This window comes from Protomyctophum parallelum, assembly GCF_964188405.1.
Source record: "Protomyctophum parallelum genome assembly, chromosome: 1".
Taxonomy (NCBI): Eukaryota; Metazoa; Chordata; class Actinopteri; order Myctophiformes; family Myctophidae; genus Protomyctophum; species Protomyctophum parallelum.
The window spans coordinates 21,117,233-21,136,390 of NC_139697.1; the positions used below are offsets into that span (position 1 = coordinate 21,117,233).

The window sequence follows — 19,158 nt, forward strand, 5'->3', positions numbered from 1 at the left end:
CATTATATTAAAAAAAAAAGTAGCATGTGACGTGTCAAAATAGGGGTTTTTCATGATTCTGAATCCATTGCAAGCATTAGTTTTGCACGAAAAACATGCCTTGGGCCATAGCCGTCATCACAAATGTGATGAGGTCATCACATTTGGGGCAAGCAGCTGCAACTGGCCTATGAGCCAAGCTTGCGCGTGACCGCATACCTCATTATGAATGTCAACATCCCTCACATTTTTTAAATAGTCATTTTGTTGGACTCTTTCATCAAGTTCTACCCCTTCATGGCATGGTACTGTATATGTGGGTGTCTCAGCCAGTAAAGTCAGGTAGGCTATTATTGAATTAGTCAATAGCATTTCATTAGCCATTAGAATCTAACTTCCTAATAGCAGCTTTGGGGACCAACTGTGTTATCTCACGCTATAGAAGTAAAGGGTGAGCTGTGATGTGCTAGCTGTCATTGACGGTCTCTAAGTTTTAAATAATACATTTCACTTCAAAACATCTGGTCATTTCCTCATCTACTCAGGCTTATGTGAACACCCCAGACAGTTTTTTTAATTTGCTCGATTAGAAATTTGATATTTATATCAGCCGCCCCACCTCCTTCCTATACAAAGCCATTGTAACCAAAAACTCAATTTTAATAATGATAGATTCATCGAAAACACCTGTCCTTTTTTCTGGTGACTGAAATTGTCCTTCTAATACGTGATGTGCCCCTGTTGTATTATTTACAGTTTTCACTTTTATTTAATAATTCTTTTTGGAAAAGAATAAGGAGGAGGAGGAGTCCGGAGGAGAAAACGGTAAATAAAAAAACACGGCCCCTTCACGTATTAGACGGACAATATCAGCCACCATGCAGAAATAAGGACGGTTGTTTTCGATTCAACTAATTATGATTAAAATAGAGTTCTAAGTTACAATGAGTTTGTATAGGAAGGGGACCGGGGCAGCTAAAATGAATATCAAAATATCTAAATACTGAATTGAGCAACTTAAACACCGTCTGGGTGGGGTGTTCACATAAGCCTGAGTACATGATAAAATGACCAAAAGTTGTTTTGAAAGTAAAATATCCCTGGTCTAAAATCTATGGTCTAAAATTGGAACTTTGGGCCTTTAATACCGGTAGACTCACAATGTCTTTAACTATGATTTTATAGGTCTTTAAGGTGGATTTGTGGATTTGTTTATGAAGCTACAGTTATTTATTTTCTCTTTTGGGCACTTGTGTGGTGCAGGGGTAGAGTATCTGCCAACCACCACAGTGAATCCGGCTTGTCAAGCATCTTAATTAAGCATGAGGAAGCATGAGGTCATGCTCCCCCCCCCCCCCCCCCCACCCCCCCAGGTTGGCAGAGGAAGTGTAGCGCCCGGCCAGGGTTACAAAATCGTTGGGGGGGGGGGGAGAAAAAAAAACATCTTTATTTGGGGGAGGGGGGTGGGTGACCGATCAGAGCCCATACTATTCAAAGTGGGCCACACATTTGGAATGAATCTTCCACACCGAAGTTCCAGACTATTCTCTCATACATCTATGCCAGGCTAATCATGTAGCCCCTTGCAGGCTGGGGAGGTACCTGTTGTATATAGGGGATGTTGAACAGGAGGAGTAGGACGTAGGTGCTACATCCTCCCATTGGGGGCTCCTCAAGTGGCAAGTGGTGAGCAGTGGGAGGAACACATTGGAACAAAAATAATTGGCTACTCTAAATAAAATCACACCCGTGTGAACTGAGTGGTGCAACTCCCCTCTCTCCCCCTCCTCTCCTCTCTCTCTCTCTCTCTCTCTCTCTCTCATTAGCAGGCAACAGTGCAGCACTAATACTATCTCTCTCTCTCTCTGTTTCTGGCACAACAGCGCCCCTACTGGTAGTCCTAGTCATACTGGTGCTCATGGCCATATAGGTAGGTGAACACGGACATTGCTGTTCTTTTGAGTGGTTGCACCACTCAAAAAACGAAATGAAGTTATTTCTAGGTTGTGTAAATACTAAATAGATATATTTTCCAATAGCAATCATATAAAGGATGCAGGATAATGATCCATACGGGATAATGAAATTGGAAGATATTAAACAAAAGGGAGCAGGAGAAAATGTTAACTGCAGGATATATAAAAGTGAAGATGATAAATGATCGTTGCGGAGTATGGTCAGACAGAAATACCAAATCAATAATATGAAAACCATTCTCGTCTGGGTTTTGTAACCGAATAGCGTCGCTGTTTCAGGCAGCTTTTCACAATTCATATCCATATAACATTTCCGATCAGGCAGTAACGTTTTGTTTTGAGATGATTTCTTTTCTAAAGTCTCCTTGCTGCATTTACAGCATTTACAGGAGGAGACTTAGAAATCTCAAAACAAAGTCACGTTACTGTCTGATCTGGCCTCAAGCAGCCAACTCTATGACAAAACAAGTGTCTTGAGCAAGACAATGATTCAGGGCCCCTACTGAATTTATTGACCCAATAGCCTTTGCCCTATTGTGCCACCATTAGGCCAAAATGTCCATTTACATACAAAACATATCTACATCTAACAGGCTTGGAAGATGTATGTGATTGGCAAGAATGAGCGTCCTCTAGGGGTGTGCATGAAATGAAAAGGGTAATGGGCCGCAGTTTTATGGTTTTATTTAACACAAATGGCTAAATCTGGTAAAACACTGTTGTAAGGAGCTGTATAGAGCAGCTGCGGGAGTATATTGCTGCATGTCTCTCACAGTGCTGTGACATTCTGTGATTATTTGCCATAAGAAATGTATCCTTTTCGCCAAATACAAAAGCCATAAATGTTTGGGCACCGCTGCTCTAGCACAGGGGTTTTCAACAGGTGTCCGAGGAAGTATTGCATGTGGTCCGGCCCTGACCTGACCATTCATGGAGGATTTGTTGATTTATTTCCACGTAGGCTAGTTGAAAAACAGTGACCTGGTGGACTGTCCATGTAGTCATTTTACTGACTTTTTGAAATGAAACAGAAAATGGGAGTTTAATCTTTAGAGGGGGAAGTGCACCCTAGATTGTCTGGTTGAGTCATTATTATTAGGAAATGAGTAGTAGGCTAGTCAATGGACCATTGGTTGAGAAACAGTGGGATGTATACACAGAATTATATGCATAGCAAGTGTTGCAAAAGCACTAATCTATCTGATCCCACCCAACGCAACAGTTAAGTGGTGCAGGGTGGTCCCTCGTTCACAATCAGTTGAAATTGAAAACCCCGGCCTGCTCTAGCGCCACACGGTCACACTAATGTTTGCTTCTGAAAGCAGCTTCTGGAGACAACAATCACAGCCACTAACACACAAAACGGTCCACTGACACAAACATCGATTTCACAAGAGGGAGCTTGGCCAAAAAGATCTGTTTGGATGGTGTTTGCACTACAAACACACACGCTCCTCTGGCGCTCCTCATGGCTTTAAACTTGTCACCTCCCCCAATTGTCCTCCTCCAACACATGCCTTCCACTCACTTCTCTGTCTCGGCAGCTTGTTTTCTGAAACGTCACTTCGCTTCTACACTAGAGCGCTCAGACTAGCAAGGGGCCGGAACGGAACGTGGTTATTTATGGCTAGCCTCCAATAGGGGCTGAGAACAGGCCGTCCTGTTCTGCTTTACTTTAGTGTTCCCTACACTGGAGTGTGGGACGTTGGACCCCTGCCGTTTGACTCACACTTCACAGTTCCAGAGTTTTTTCTGGGCGGCGGTGGCTCAGGGGTAGAGTGGCTATAGTTGCCATCGAACCCGGGATCCCCCAGAGTTACTGTCAAAGTGTCCTTGAGCAAGACTCTGAACCCCTAATTGCTCCTGATGTGCTGGTTTATGCCTTGCATGGTTTCCGCTGCCATCGGTGTATGAATGGGTGAATGTATTAAATGCACAATCTCTGTAAAGCGCCTTGGATAAAGGCGCTATATATATAAATGCAACATTTACCAGAGTGAGGTCCATTTTTACACACCTATTGTTACATTTACAGTGGCATTTTACTCCACCTCTATCTAGTTTTGACCCCTCAAAACATTGACATGTTTCTGCTTCACATTGCTACTGTATATGTATACTGTATATGGAGGGATGTGAATTATGGGAAATGGAGTTGGAGCTAGAGCCGGCGTCGGCAGCCGAATTAAGGCCTTAATTCGGCTGCCGACGCCGATAAAGGCGACTGTGATTTGGCCTCTATAATTCAGCTTGGGAAAGGCGCCTTGACGAATTATATACAGTAGGCCCACAAAAGAACATTTATTTTCCTAAAAGTGTTGTCCCAGATTTCCCAATGGTCAGCACGTGCATTCTCTTTAGTATGTCCTCATTGTATGAATCCAGAAGTCTGGGAAAGAGCCTAGCTGGCTCCAAAAATGTCACTGTAATAAAAATATATATTTTATTTTCTTCTCAGCACCCATTGTTTGACATTGGGACATGCATGTATTATATATATATATATATATATATATACAGACAACAAAATAATTGATTGTTGTGACTGCTCTGTGGAATCTGAGACATGTCATGTGGTATAAAGCCGTTCATGGTCGTAATAAATGTACAGTAGGCCTATATATCTTCTGGAATACAGCACAACTCTGTTATGTAAGCTGTTATGTAAGCTGTAGTTATAGTTAGCTGTAGTTTAATGATCAATAGCAGTGCACTCTGTTGCCAACGACCGGGCTTGTATTGATAAGAAGAGTGCATGTTAGGTCTTGTTGCACCCGGGACTAGAAAAACATTGGCCTACTTCCAGGATGATACCTGCAGTGTGTGTGTGTGTGTGTGTGTGTGTGTGTGTGTGTGTGTGTGTGTGTGTGTGTGTGTGTGTGTGTGTGTGTGTGTGTGTTCTATACACAGCCGGGATTCACAACAGAGCTTATGAAATATAACTTATGAAGTTTAATGGAGCTCTATAGTCTATAGATGTGGATATATGTATCTAGGTTTTGAAGAGGTTGTCTTATGTAATATTAAATCTAAACCTATTAACATTATTATATTTTTACCCTGGATTTGTCTCAAGGTTAATCACTGTTCTAATTGTATAGAAATTAAGTAACAACACCTATTTAACCTCTATCTAACCATAGCGTTATATACAGTAGACACAGCTGCCAGTGTATGAACAGCAGAAGCCTAGTTAAACAATATGTCATTGGCATTTAAGTCCTACAATAAATGCTTCTGTTAATGTCTAATTAATGCATCATATGATTTTGAATTTTTAAAAACATATCTTGACCATCAGGTCAAACTTCTGACTCCTGTGTCTAATTGTCTCATAGAAGAGCAGGGAGCTAAATACAACCACCCAAGTTGTATATAAGTTATATTGTTTTACTGGACAAAATTGCATTACAATGAAGTGTTAGTTGATTACAAAAATAAGTGTTAGTTGATTTTAAAATTAAGAAAGAAAATAAGAATTAATCTTTGATGAAAAAAAAAAAAAGAAAACTGTTTCTAAATTTCTCTTGTACTTTTTTCAAGAAGGTATGATTTAAGAAGACATTTCAGCAACACAATCATATACTATGAAGTACTATAGTTTCACCTATAAAGTAGGTCTACATGCACATAACACCATCTGACAATGTATTTATATTGTATCACATGAAGATATCACTAGCTCTCTTAAGTACACAGTGAACGGTGAGTACACAATTAGATTCTCGCTGAGGAAATGGGTGAATTAAAGAAGGCCTTGGTGTTTGGGGAGGAGAGTGTGCAACTCTCACTAGAAATTGATGGTGGTTCATCTCCCGTCCTCTCCTTTGGAGCCATCATCCTTATGCTGGGTTGTTCCGTTTATCATTTCCCCTCTTTGTCGTAGGATGGGTCAGATTATAGTGCAAATATGTACCTTGGACCTTTTAGGACCTGGCTGGATCACACACATGCAGTGATGAACAAATCCATAAGTCCTTAAGCAACATAGGCTACATAGCCCATCTTTTTCATTGCAAGTTTGCAACAATATTGATTGAATATGAGGGTAATGTTACGTACATCCTGTAAGCTATCAATGTTGTCTCTGTTACATTCACATCAAACAGAGTCACTAATTAGTATCAATGTAGGCTACAGGATGTATAAGCTTCTATTGCCTATTAAAAACCTCTTGAATATATAGAAAATGCAACCAAAAAGATGGAATATTAAATATTCCATCTTTGATGAGGCATTCTATATATGCATCCAGTAGCCTATAGAATAATAATAGACTATCAAATTGCTTGTGAAAGAACTTAAGTCAGACACGGCAGTGGAGTAAAGTAAACTATATCTGTCCATGTCACGTGTTTGTTGTAAATGTACTTTTTTGTACAGACGGCACCATTGAAAAAGAGACCTTGGTCTCAATGGATTCCCCTGAAATAAAGGTTTCAAATAGGTAGAAATAATCAAGTACTGTACTCAGGGGCGGCCTTAGGAATCTGGAGGCCCGTTTCAAGACCAAATATGAGGCCCCCATATACCTATGACATCATTATTTTGTTGATACATCCGTATATATTGATACGAATAGTTTGACTGTTCAATATCACACGCAGCTATTGTTTTACTTGTTTCTCCGACATATTGTAAGCCACATTTTTCACATGTGATTAAATAAACACAGTTGCTGGTGCTGGCTGTTATTTGTTGTTTAATCTCCAACATGCGTTTGTAGTTTGTAGTTCTATTTTTAACTATTTGTTTGGGTTTGAAGTATTCTGGTCTCTGGCGTGCTGGTGTGTTGATTCCTTTTAGCTTTCTGTGTACCAGATAAAATGGTAAATGGTGCATTTATATAGCGCCTTTATCCAAAGTGCTTTACATAGATTGTGCATTACATTCACCCATTCACACACACATTCATACACCGATTGCGGCGGAAGCCATGCAAGGTACCAACCAGCACATCGGGAGCAATTTGGGGTTTAGTGTCTTGCCCAAGGACACTTCGACATGTAGACAGGAGGAGGAGGAGCCGGGATTCGAACCACCGACCCATGGATTATTGGACGACCTGCTCTACCTCCTGAGCCACAGTCGCCCTTAAGACTTTTGTTTTTTCTGTAGGCCGAGTTTCGCGATTATTATTTTTTTGGCAGAAGGAGAAGGAAAAAAAAAACTAACTAACAATAGCAGACTAAGTCATTTCAGGACAGCTTGGTCCTTTAAATAAAAAAAGATCATAGAAATAAATATACAATAAAGAGAGTTCCAACGTGTTCAGTTTGGAACATACAGACACAGGTTTGTGTTTCCACCGCATTGTGTTGGACGGAACAATTGTCATTGTTTGATGCCTAGCTGAATGGTTAGAGAGCCTGTCTGGAGAGAAGGAGTCTCCTGAGGTTTGAATCTCAGTAAGAGATGCTGAGAGGTGGCTCACCATCAGGTGGGATGAGATGTTGATCCATCATTTCTTGATCTTTCTGCTGTTCCTTCGTCTGGAATGTTGTTGTCGTCTGTTGGTTGCCATGGCTGCCAGTTCCCACCTGATGTTGTGTGGGAGTTCTGATTGGTCCAGAGTGTACTGAATAACTTCTAGCTTACACAACGTCTTAAGACGAGGACTCAAGTCTAAGATGAACAGCTCATCAGAGATGAGCTGAGATTTGTATCCTCCAAAGAGGATGATACGATCTCCCACAATGCAACAGCACATACCACACATTGGAAATGGTCCTTTCCCCTTGGGCTCAACCTTCTTCCAGGAGAAGGTCTCTGGACTGAATTTCCACACATCATTGAAGTTCTGGTTACCGTTGCAGCCACCAAATATGTACAACTCTCCATTGTAGGTAAATGCTGAATGAAAACAGCGTCCTTCTGGTAGAAGTTGAACAGAAGGTGTGTCCAGCCAGGCGTTTGTCTCTGTGTCAAACACTCTGATGCTGTTGTAGCCAGCAAATCTGTACATCTTGGTACCAATGATGGTAGCAGAGTGAAGGTGTGTAGCAGGAGGTGGAGTTCCTCCGGTGTTAATTAAAGACCAGACCAGTGTGCTGGTGAACAACTTGTACATGTCATTAGTGTATGCAGTCAGCTTGCATCCTCCATGGATAAACATGACCTTCTCCAACACACAGGCTGAGTGGAAGCTCCTCGCCTCTGGAACAGTCCCAGAAACCCTGGGTTGGAACCATCTGTGGGCGTCAACATCAAATGCATAAAGCACATTGTAGTGCTTCCACACTTCCCAGTACCCTCCCCAGATGTAGACTGTATCTTCAACCAACACAGCTGTGTGGCCGCAGAGCTTGGATGGAACCTCAAGGTGACCGTCTCCTCTTCCTGGTTCCACTGGAGGTAACTTCTTCCAGCATAAAGACACTGTGTTGAAGACATGGACATCCATCTGTCCCATGTTGTTGAAGGTCCCTCCATCACAGTCACCTCCAAAGGAATACAGATTGTTCCTCACTGTTACAGCAGCATGATATGCTCGCTTTGGTCCTCCTGCTTTGGAAACGGTCCAAGACAACATCACTCTGTCTGTCTGTCTGTCTATCTGTCTGACTGTCTCTCTCTTCTCTCTCGACGTCTACGGTAATTTTCAACACGGTGCATCATCTTATATCTTCTGGTGTGAAATCACATGCGACACAAACTGTTGCCATGCATGCCTTAACGACGCCAATTAGTACAGACAGTCCACTGAGCAACTCGAAGTGAGGCTGAATGACAAGCATTTTGCATTCTGGCTCTTTGAGGGGAGCTAGCGCCCCCTATGGGCAGCTTGGTGTGTTTGTGTGTTCTCAGGGACGGCTTAGGAATCTGGAGGCCCGTTTCAAGACCAAATATGAGGCCCCCACATACCTATGACATCATTATTAATATTTTGTTGAGGCCCCCCTGAGGGTGGAGGCCCGTTTCAATTGAAACTGGTGAAACATACTTAAGGCCTCCTATGACTGTACTTAAGTAGAATTTTGAGGTATTTGTACTTTACTTGAGTATTTCAAATTTCCAATATTTTTTAGGGAAAGAAATACCTTACCAAATTCAGCCCTATACATTTTGGTCATTTGACAAGCTCACAGTGCATTGTGAGCTTGTAGATCTGCTATTAAAAAATAAACACTACATATACAGCCCTTTGTAAGAATAGGATCGAGACTCATTAAGTCACTTTCACTGGGACCAAGACCATCAGATGGAGCCGTGTGTAGCACAGTATGTAAAATGTCAAACATGGACAAAGCTATGTGTGGAAGAAAAGGAAAAAAGCACTCGCTGTGGAGTATCTTGTCAAGTGTTTGCTCATGCTCTGAGTATCAGAGCATGATGTTTGACAATTAGCAGGTCGACGGCTGGTTGCCAGGGAAGTTTGAGAGAGAGAGAGAGAGAGAGAGAGAGAGAGAGAGAGAGAGAGAGAGAGAGAAATGATGAGTCACAGAGGAGTGGGAAAGGACAGGAAGGCAAATAGAGGGAAAGGATCAGTGCACACTGATCATGTTCATTTAACGCTCACAGGCTTTAATGTGTGGGGAACAAAATGGAAGGAGTGAGAAGTGAAAATGCTGAGGCCTAGAAAAAGAATAGACAAATAAATACAAGGAATTATGGATGTCCCGATCACGTTTTATTATTTTGCTCCCGATCCGATTCCGATCATTTGATTTTGAGTATCAGCCGATACCGATTTTTCCTGGACCGATATTGAAATTTGTATATATATATATATAACGTTTATGCCATATCACAATAGTACAATATCCAAAATCACAGACAATATCCAGTCTAATATCATGATATGAATATGATATCGATACTAGGGATGTCCCTACAAGGAATGGATGAGAGAGACTTCAAGAGAGAAGGAGGAGCGTGCGATGAAAAGAGAGGATCAGCGCCTCATGTGATAAACAGTCAGAACGATGGCAACAAGCAAGGCCAGAGGTTCCTTCAGATCCAGATTTGGTCGGTATACTAACAGTGCAAACTTCAGCTGCGTGTGAATCATTCATCAGCGCAGGCTGCGCTGCAGCGATCCATGTTTGACCTTTGATAACCTGTGATCCACTATAAAGAGGGGATACTGTATCTTGTCTTCACATGTAATTCCACGACAATGGTGATTGACCTTTCACTCGTGTGCGAGCTCGTACACCAACTGTTACTTGCTTATTCAGCATTGACTTGTTTGTTATATTGCCGATATTGTTATTGCTGTGATTTATTTCTATTTCTCAATTGTACACAAAAAATGTAGATATGATTTAAAAGGGGACAGGACAGCACTGTGTCTTCCATAAACAGAGACAAACTTTCACAAAATCATTCACATTATTCAGTGACCATGTTGCCATAATACGGGTCCCAGAACATAAATGAACAACCACACTATACTGTGGCTTCCCAAAAGCCAGTCTTTTCGTTCGGCTGTCCGCACAACCCTCTGCATTATTGCCTTGTGGTCGAGGTCGGTGCAGCTGCCCTGCATACCAGGCCTTGAAGCAGCCAGTCAGGATGCTCTCTGTCACTCACTGGTGGTGCCTGTAGTAGAAAGCTCATTGGGAGCCATGCCAGCTTTCTTCAGTATTCAGAGAAAAAAGAGGCGTTGTTGCGCTTTCCTCTAGTCCACACCCACTCTGTCTTCACCATTCTGAATGCTATGCAAAGCAAGAGGATACATGCAATTTCTTAAATCCTCACTCTTGTCATGTTGGAATCTCTTCACACCGCTGTGTGCAAAGAGCTTGATTGATTGATTGAGTGATTGATTGATTTACATTTTTATTTCACAGTATGTAGAATGGGCACATTTCGAACGCAAGCACAAGTCAATACAAAAACTGGTACTTTGTGGACGAAACCATGGAAAGCACAAGACTCGGTTACACCAGGGGCCACGACTTTCAATTCATCATAACAATTGAAGACAAAAACAGGAAATCATCATATAAAGAAAGTGAAAAAAGGGGGAAAACATGTACAGTATGCATGGGTGTGGGGGATTTCAAATTGCAGTCGTCTGTAGTCTGTAGGTGCTCTTTGAGAGCGGTTTTTTGAAGGAGTCTAGGGGTTCACATATCTAAATGGCTGTTGGTATAGGGCATTCCACATTTTAGTGGCATAGAAGCGAAATTAATTGAATCCCTCGTTTGAGCCGAATCTGGGGTTGCACGTGGCTTGTTGAACTCCCTCTTCTTCAGCAGTCAATGTTATGATCGAGACACAACCAACACTGCATCGACAATGAGAATCTGTCGACATATAATCTTCCAACAAGACTGGAAAAGTTCCATTGAAATGTTTTTGTCTCTAATGTCTCTAATACAGAATCCCTTCGGGTTCCAGGAGTAAATATCTCTTGACGGAGGGCGGCAGAGGCAGCTGTCCAACGCCCGTGTCACAGTGCCCACGCAGCTGGGCGCGGACGGCACACCTGTGTTGATTTTGACAGCAAATTTAGATTTTTAGTTTTCGGTCAGTCTTTTGAATAGTTTTCATACAGTTCTAGTCACATTTTAGTCACCTGTGAATGTTTTAGTGTTGGTCTAGTTTTAGTCGACTAAATAGCACAAGAATTTAGTCGACTAAATCTACAGTTGATTTAGTCGACTACATGCATTATGGCGGGCCTTGATGCCGTCGTAATGGCTGATTTTACACTTGCTGAAAATAATTTTCAGCATGCAACCAAGTGTACTTACACTGGATGGGTGTCTTTTTTCCGACACCAAATATTGGGTGTCGGAAAAAAGACCGCCTCCTGTTGTGCACTAGTCCCTTCCTAACATTTTAGTGTCGTTTTTATTTGTTGACGGAATGGTCAATATATTTAGTCTTAGTTTTAGTCATCATAGCTTAGTTTTCATTTAGTTTCCCTTTAGTTTTCGTCAGTGAAAAAAGGTCTAGTCGACGACCATTATTCGTCATAGTATTAGTGGACAAAATCAACAGTATGCGGCACACCTGGCCAGGTGGAGGAGGGTGCGAGGAGTGTTGCTGCACACGGCGAAGAGAGACTCATAGAATCCTTCATGACGCTGCAGGGGAGAGGCCAAAACAAACAGGGACAACATGAGACATAATATGGTAAATGGTGCATTTATCATTATGTCTCATGACAGACTCTCACCTGGTAGCATTCATCTGGAATGGCAGCTCTCCACTTCCTGGTTGGTTTCAAGTGTTCAAATGTGTTGACCATGATTTCTATCACTCCGGGGTAGTCATGACACGCCTGCAACACCTGGGATATTAACGAAATGTCACCTTTTGACTGACCATTATACAAACAGCATTCTAAGCCGTGCCTTAAACGACAGTATAGGAACACCTCATCAAAACAAAGAAATCACCTGCTCTGTTCTCCCAGAGCGCAGCAGACTCGGTGGCGAGGCTAGCGAGTTTCTTGGGACATTAATCGGTCGTTAAAAAATGTATGATTTTTATTAGTTTTAAGGGTAACTGTTGTATAATTGCAATATTACACTCGAGGGTGTGCTCTAATGACGATAAAGAACACCCTCTTGTGTAATATTGCTTACTTGAGCCATGTCCCCAACAATACGTTCTCCTCAAGAGATTTAAAAGAGTAACACCAGAGGCCACGTACTGCCTGAAAGACAGTAACACCAGAGCTTGAAGGACATATACTTTTCTATAGCGGCGCGCCTTTATCCATGGTGCTTTTTAACCCATTTTGGGCGGGAACCCATGTTGGTGTTTTAAGCATTGTTATAATTTGGCTATTGAAAAATAGCAGATCTACAAGCTCATAGCGCGCCGCCGAGTGGCGCGCTACGAGCTTGTAGTTCTGCTATTTTTGAAAAGTCGTTAAAATGTGGCGCAAATCTTCGAATATATATTTCAGAGCTAAAATATTGGCTTCTGGGGGTGTCCCTGGAACTACATATTTTGAGGTGGGGGTCCGTGGCCCAATAGAGATAATTCTGGGGTCCTTGACATGAAAAAGGTTGAACACCACTGACATAGACACAGGTTTTTCAGAAAAGAATTAGGATTTAGAAGCCTTTTTTTTTTTAAATCGACCTCAGTCCAAACTGGGTGAAACAAATGATGCATTACATTCACCCATACACCGATGGCAGAGGCAGCCATGCAGGCCATGCACCAACCTGCTCATCGAGAACAATTCAATAATGTCTTGATCAAGCCATAAGGACACTTCAAAATGGATACCAAGAGGAGCCACCCGCTCCGGTTCAAAGATAACTGCTGTACCCCGGGACTGGAGTCCCATCTGCATCCACCTCAACCTGCATAGGCCTATACCGTACCTTGTGGAACTGGGGCGGGTAGAAGCGTGCGTTGGTGTGGTTGAGTATCAGCTGGAAGCAGAGCTCGTGGACGGCCATGGGCCTCACGTCGATCACCTTGAGGAAGTAATGGACGACGCCACAGCCGTTCATGTCCATGACGTGCGTGTCCGCTCCGGCCTCCAGCAGCATCTGGATGAGGACGTGGTCGAAGCTCCAGGCCGCCTTGTGAAGGGCGGTCTTGAGGTCCACCTCTTTGAGGTTGGGGTCTAAGGAAGAGAGGGCTTCTCTAGTGAGTGGAGAGAATGATGATAGTATGAGTCAAGCCCACTTCGTCTCACACATACAGGCGGGCCCCCACCTTCACTGCGGCCCACAGGTTAATATCGGAATACGGATATATTATTGATTTCAACTGTTACAATTCCAAACATGACCCGCTTTAAGTCTATAGGCCTATTAGTAGTTTGACTATATAGTATTAAAAATGTATTGTCTCTTTTTCTGTCCAATGTATTTATATTTAAGTTCACAAAAGGTAAACACAAGTAGCATTTGAAATTAAACACACATTTTACTTTTCAGGATTCCAATTCAAAAATAGCAAAAAAAAAAGTGTGTGGCCATTAAACACAGACAAAACACAAGACCGGTCGTGTCTTGAATGTGTGAACGCAGCCCAGTAAGGGCATATAATATGTCGACCCCGCCCGCTCCCCTCCCCTCTGCCATCACCCCCCCCCCCCCCCCTGATGCTCCGGCCATCTTGGTTCCTAAACACAATGACGCCTTTTCCACCGGTTCCAATGGAACCGGTTCAGTTCTTTTTGGTTTTTAGTCCATGAGCCAGCTGAGCTCCAAAATTGGTGGGAAAAACTAGACCTATATTAAATGTTAAAATGTTTATATGATCAATACAAGTAAATGAATGCATGATAACCCTTCCACAGTAGTAGCTTTTTCATATTTTCGATTATTTTGCATAGTTTCCTACATAATGCCTCATTTGCATATTTAAAAATGTAAAATTTGTAATAGAATAAATCATTGTCTTCGTGTAAGTACTCAATTGGGGAAGTTTCATGGTGATAACAATTTAATATAGGTATTGTTTAGCCCACTCAATTCATAATTAACGTTTACATTTTGGAACTCTGGCTCATGGACTAAAAACCAAAAAGAACTGAACCGGTTCCCACTGGGAACCAACCGGTGGAAAAGGGGCCAATGTAAACAATGGGAGCGGCGGGGTGGGGCCGCAGAGAAAAGGCCCAATTATTGTTATTGCTCTCACCTGCTTTGTGGTCCAGCAGAATGCGGCAGACCAGCTGGTGGTTCTGGCTGTACGTCTGCTCCCGGATGTCGAAGGCCCAGTAGACGGCCGTGTAAAGCGCCGTCTCCAGGCGGGCGTTCACGGCGTCCACGGCCGCGCCGCGGGCCAGGTAGAGAGCCGCCAGCTCCGGGACGCCGAAACGGGCCGCCACGTGGAGCGGCGTGTCCTCTTCTCTGTTCTGACTGGGCATGTTCACGTTCCCACCTATGAGGGTGTGAGAGGGAGGTGACTGATTTGTCCTGTTGTGCCTTAATCAAGTCCATGATGCACAACAGGTGCGCAGCCACACCCAGCTCTGAGTCCAGTCCTAGTTTGACTCAGGCCAGGTGTGACTGATTAAATCAGTCATCCTCCCTCTCACAGAGGGATTTAAAAATAATAATAAAATAGCAATAACTGTCAGTTGTGCTGTGAGTGTCCTTCTACAGCATTAGTCCCAGTGCACGGTTGAGGAGGTTCCAGGTGGTCCCCAGCTAAATGATGGAGAGTTGATAATTATAGATCTTTGACTCTTGAGAGCGTATGGGGACATTTGGTTCTCTAGAGTTACAATTATTGTTAAACATCTACATTACTTAATTATATTAATTATATTAATTCTAGAGGTCTACACAATTAGAGAATGCTGAAGAATTGTAATTTTGATCAACATCTGCCTGTTATCTCTCAGCATGGAACGATAACAAAATATTCTTTAGTTTTGGGTCCGAGAGGCTAAAATGTCATCAAATGGTGGTCTGTGGCTCAAATGCCAAATAAATAAATGGGCCATGATATGAAAAGGGTTGAAAACTTCGATGAGCTTGTAGATCGGCTTTTTTCAACAAGTGTTAAATCAGACATTTATACACTGACACAGAGCAAGACAGGAACGCCCAAAAACGTCACATCCGGGTTTTTTTACCCTGGGCAGAATTTTCTATGGCTGCCAATGCAACTTTTTCCAAACCTTAATCACATACGGACAAACATCTATGCCGATAATATCTAACTTGCGGAGGTAACGTGCCTTGTCCACGGGCAACAGATCTTCCAACGTATGGCATTGCAAATACGTTTGATAATCGCTACTCTGCGGCTGCGCAATATTGTTTTGGAAATGCCGCAAATTGCATTGCAGTGAACGAGAGCGAATCACAACTTACCCTGGGGGTGGTGACTCCGCCCTGAATACGCGTTGTCGTGTCAGTCTATATGACGGCACCAAGGCCCTAAATCAACTGTAGATTTAGTCGACTAAAATCTTATAATACGACGTCGACTAAAACTAGACTAAAACACTAAAACAGGTGTCTAAAATGTGACTCAAACCGAATGAAAAATATTCAAGAGAGAAGAGACTCATTCTGGGCGAGAACCCCTTTTGGTGTTAGCATTATGTTATACTTTATAGCTATTGATAAATAGCAGATCTACAAGCTCATAGCGCACCACCGAGTGGCGCGCTAAGAGCTTGTAGGTCTGCTATTTTTGAAACGACTGAACACAGAAACATAGCTTTTTCAGAAAACTGTCAGGATGTAGAAGACATTTTTAGAATCTGTCCATCCAACCACGACCAAGGTATTCTGTATACCTTTGAGGATGACCTGCTCGGCGCAGCCCACAGACTCCCTGGTGGTGCAGTAGTGGAGGGCGGCGTGTCCGCTCAGCGACAGGCGGTCGACCCCGGCGGCGTGGGCCAGCAGCAGAGCCACGCAGTCGCCGTGGGAGAGCGAGCAGGCGACGTGCAGCGGCGTCTTCCCGTTGGGCACGCCGTCGACGGCCGCGCCGTTCACCAGGAGGACCAGCGCCGACTCCAGGGCGTTGTGCTTCATGCACACGTGGAGACCCATGGCCCAGGACTTCTCCAGTTTGTAGTCTGGCAACCAGTTACCTGTACGGATAATAGTATGTAGCCGTTTGATCCATTCTGACCTGAGATCAGATTCTAAAAAAATGTCTTCTACGTCCTGACAGTTTTCTGAAAAAGCTATGTTTCTATGTCAGTCGTTCTTCGATTTTTCAAAAATAGCAGATCTACAAGGTCATAGCGCGCCACTCGGTGGTGCGCTATGAGCTTGTAGATCTGCTATTTTTCAATAGCTAAAGCATAACATAATGCTAACACCAAAAGGGGTTCCCACCCAAAATGGGTATAGGGGTTAAACTCAAACAAATTGCAACAGAATATCTATACTATATGTTTTTGTTTCATAAATAGGCTACTATAACAACATATCAAAAGTCCTAAGAAATTCCGGTAGGGGAACATATTGAAAAATACTAAAATAGGTGATGGTATACCCTTAATATATGGCCAAATTCCCAATATTTAATTCTAACTTGAGTAGCATATGTGACGTGTCAAACTTTTTCATCATTCTGAATCCATTCCAAGCATTAGTTTTACACAAAAAAACACTCATTGGGCTAAAAGCGTCCATAATGTCCATAAGCGTCACAAAATGTGATGGTTATCACAAATTGGTAAGTTGCTATGGCTGTTTTTAGCCCAAGGAGTGTTTTTCGTGCAAAAAGAATGCTTGGAATGATGAATAATGAATACCCATAGTTTGAAACGTCACATACAGTATGCTACTCGATCTAGTCAGAATTACAGTATGTTCACCTACGGCGATTTCTTGTTGTTATTTTTTAAACAAAAAAAGTTGAGAGTTTCTGTTGCAATTTGTTTGAGGTTAACCCCTTATTATCCAGAAGGCCTATATAGTATAAGGAGGAAAACAAGAATGTTTAACTAGCAGTGATGTGTTTAAGGAGAATAGATTTTTGACTTGGCGTTTATACAGGTCAAAATGGTTTGCCGCATCCATGACCACAATAAAATCACACCTGTGTGAAGTGAGGGGCGCTCTTATCATCGTAATACATCATCATAACATCATCTCATTCCGGCCAATCACAATTTGCGTCCTCACTATTCCGTCTTCACTTTTATCTTATTTTTGAGTTTACGCGAACCCGGAAAGATGGGCATAGTGCATGTTATCTGAACTTATCTCTACTAACCAGCCACTTATATACAACAGGTGTCACAATCATGCGATGCAGTGTTGATTTTGACAGCAAATTTAGATTTTTAGTTTTAGTCATAGTCTCTTGAATAGTTTTAATTTCATTTAGTTAGTTCATTTAGTCACATTTTGGTCACCTGGAATGTTTTAGTGTTTAGTTTTAGTCAACTAAATGTCTTACGATTTTAGTCGACTAGATCTACAGTTGATTTAGTCGACTAAAATGTCTTTTTGGCGGGCCTTGATAGTATAGTATGGTAGTGTGGTATTAGTCGACAAAATCAACACCGAGCTCCCACCCAATCGCAATTTGCGTCTTCACTTTTCTGTCCTAAATTTGTCTTCAATGTTTGTGTTTAGACAAACACAAAGCGGGACTTAGGAGGGGCTAGTAGAGTATATATTAATATATGTATTCTAAGGGCTAGCGTCCCTCAACAATACTATGACAATACAGTACAGTTCAGCTCAGGACCTGTGTGGTATACTGTCTCCAGTGGGGAGTTACTGCCACCTAGTGGCCGCTAAACTCTAGAAGTTATGTTGGCATTGAAATGCTCAAATAAGCAACTTTTATACTAACCACTATAATTATTATTGTTACGTCACGTGCTATACTAGGTTCTAAACATCTGTATGAATTAGTGCTCTTACGTCTGTGTATGATGGAATTATATAATTATCTGGGCTCGACAAAAATAAATACTAGAACACTCCAAATGAGTAATTAACATGAATCAGTCCTTGAAATGGTCCTAATTTATAACCCACCAACCAAAGACTTTACAGTAATACTGCAATAGTGCAAACGGAGGGTCAATTTTTCTTTTTAAAAACTCTCCATCATATACTCTAACTGCGGACCAGCTGGAACCCCCTCAAGGACCTCTGGTGATCCCCGATGGCCGGAGCACTGGTTGAGAACCAGTGCCCTTTTTACCTTTCATGTATGAAGCCAAGACCATGTCTGAGTCCTCCACCTCGAGCACCGTGTCAATGTCCAGGCCGGTCTGGAGGACGATGGCCTGCACCTCCCGGGCGTCGTTCCGCAGCAAGGCCTTCAGGAAGCGTGCCTTCAGCTCCCCGAGGGCCTGCTGTGGGGCGCTCGGCTCTTCTTCCATGGATGGAATATGAATGAATGTCCAGCGGACGGGGCCTATGTGGCTCTGCCCGCACCCTGGCCGACACCGGCAGTATAATGCTCTCAACAACACGCCATGGAGAAAATGTGCAATGGGACTCACAGGCAGCTGAGGCAGTGAAGATTGTGGTGGAAAGCATGCCTCATCATAGTCTCATATGAGTGAAGGGGTGAAGTCTAGAGTGATAGAAGGGAATACGAATAAAGAATTAAATAAATAAAAAATAAAGACGAGGTTGAGAGTGAAGTGAAAGGAGAGACAGTGGCAGTGGCCCTAAAACAGAATTAGGCTGGATATAAATAGAACGGAGGGGAGGGAGGGATTAGAGAGCTAAAAGTGAGTTTGGTCGAAGCTAGACCGTCGAAAGTATACTGTACCTCTACCTCACACAGTCATCTAACATAGGCTACTGTAGTTCTTATGATATCATGAGGA

At 42.6% G+C, this 19,158-nt stretch overlaps 1 protein-coding gene across 1 annotated transcript; it reads right to left on the minus strand.

The window, feature by feature from the left end:
- Window positions 1-10,447: 10,447 nt before the first annotated feature.
- asb4 (ankyrin repeat and SOCS box containing 4) lies at window positions 10,448-18,899 on the minus strand. Its single transcript, XM_083774963.1, has 7 exons — window positions 18,522-18,899; window positions 16,141-16,440; window positions 14,526-14,768; window positions 13,253-13,500; window positions 12,088-12,201; window positions 11,922-11,995; window positions 10,448-11,391 (listed from the first exon to the last, which is right to left on the minus strand). Exons 1-7 carry the CDS (start codon window positions 18,700-18,702, stop codon window positions 11,277-11,279), a joined length of 1,275 nt encoding a protein of 424 aa, XP_083631089.1. The 5' UTR covers window positions 18,703-18,899; the 3' UTR covers window positions 10,448-11,276.
- Window positions 18,900-19,158: the final 259 nt, after the last annotated feature.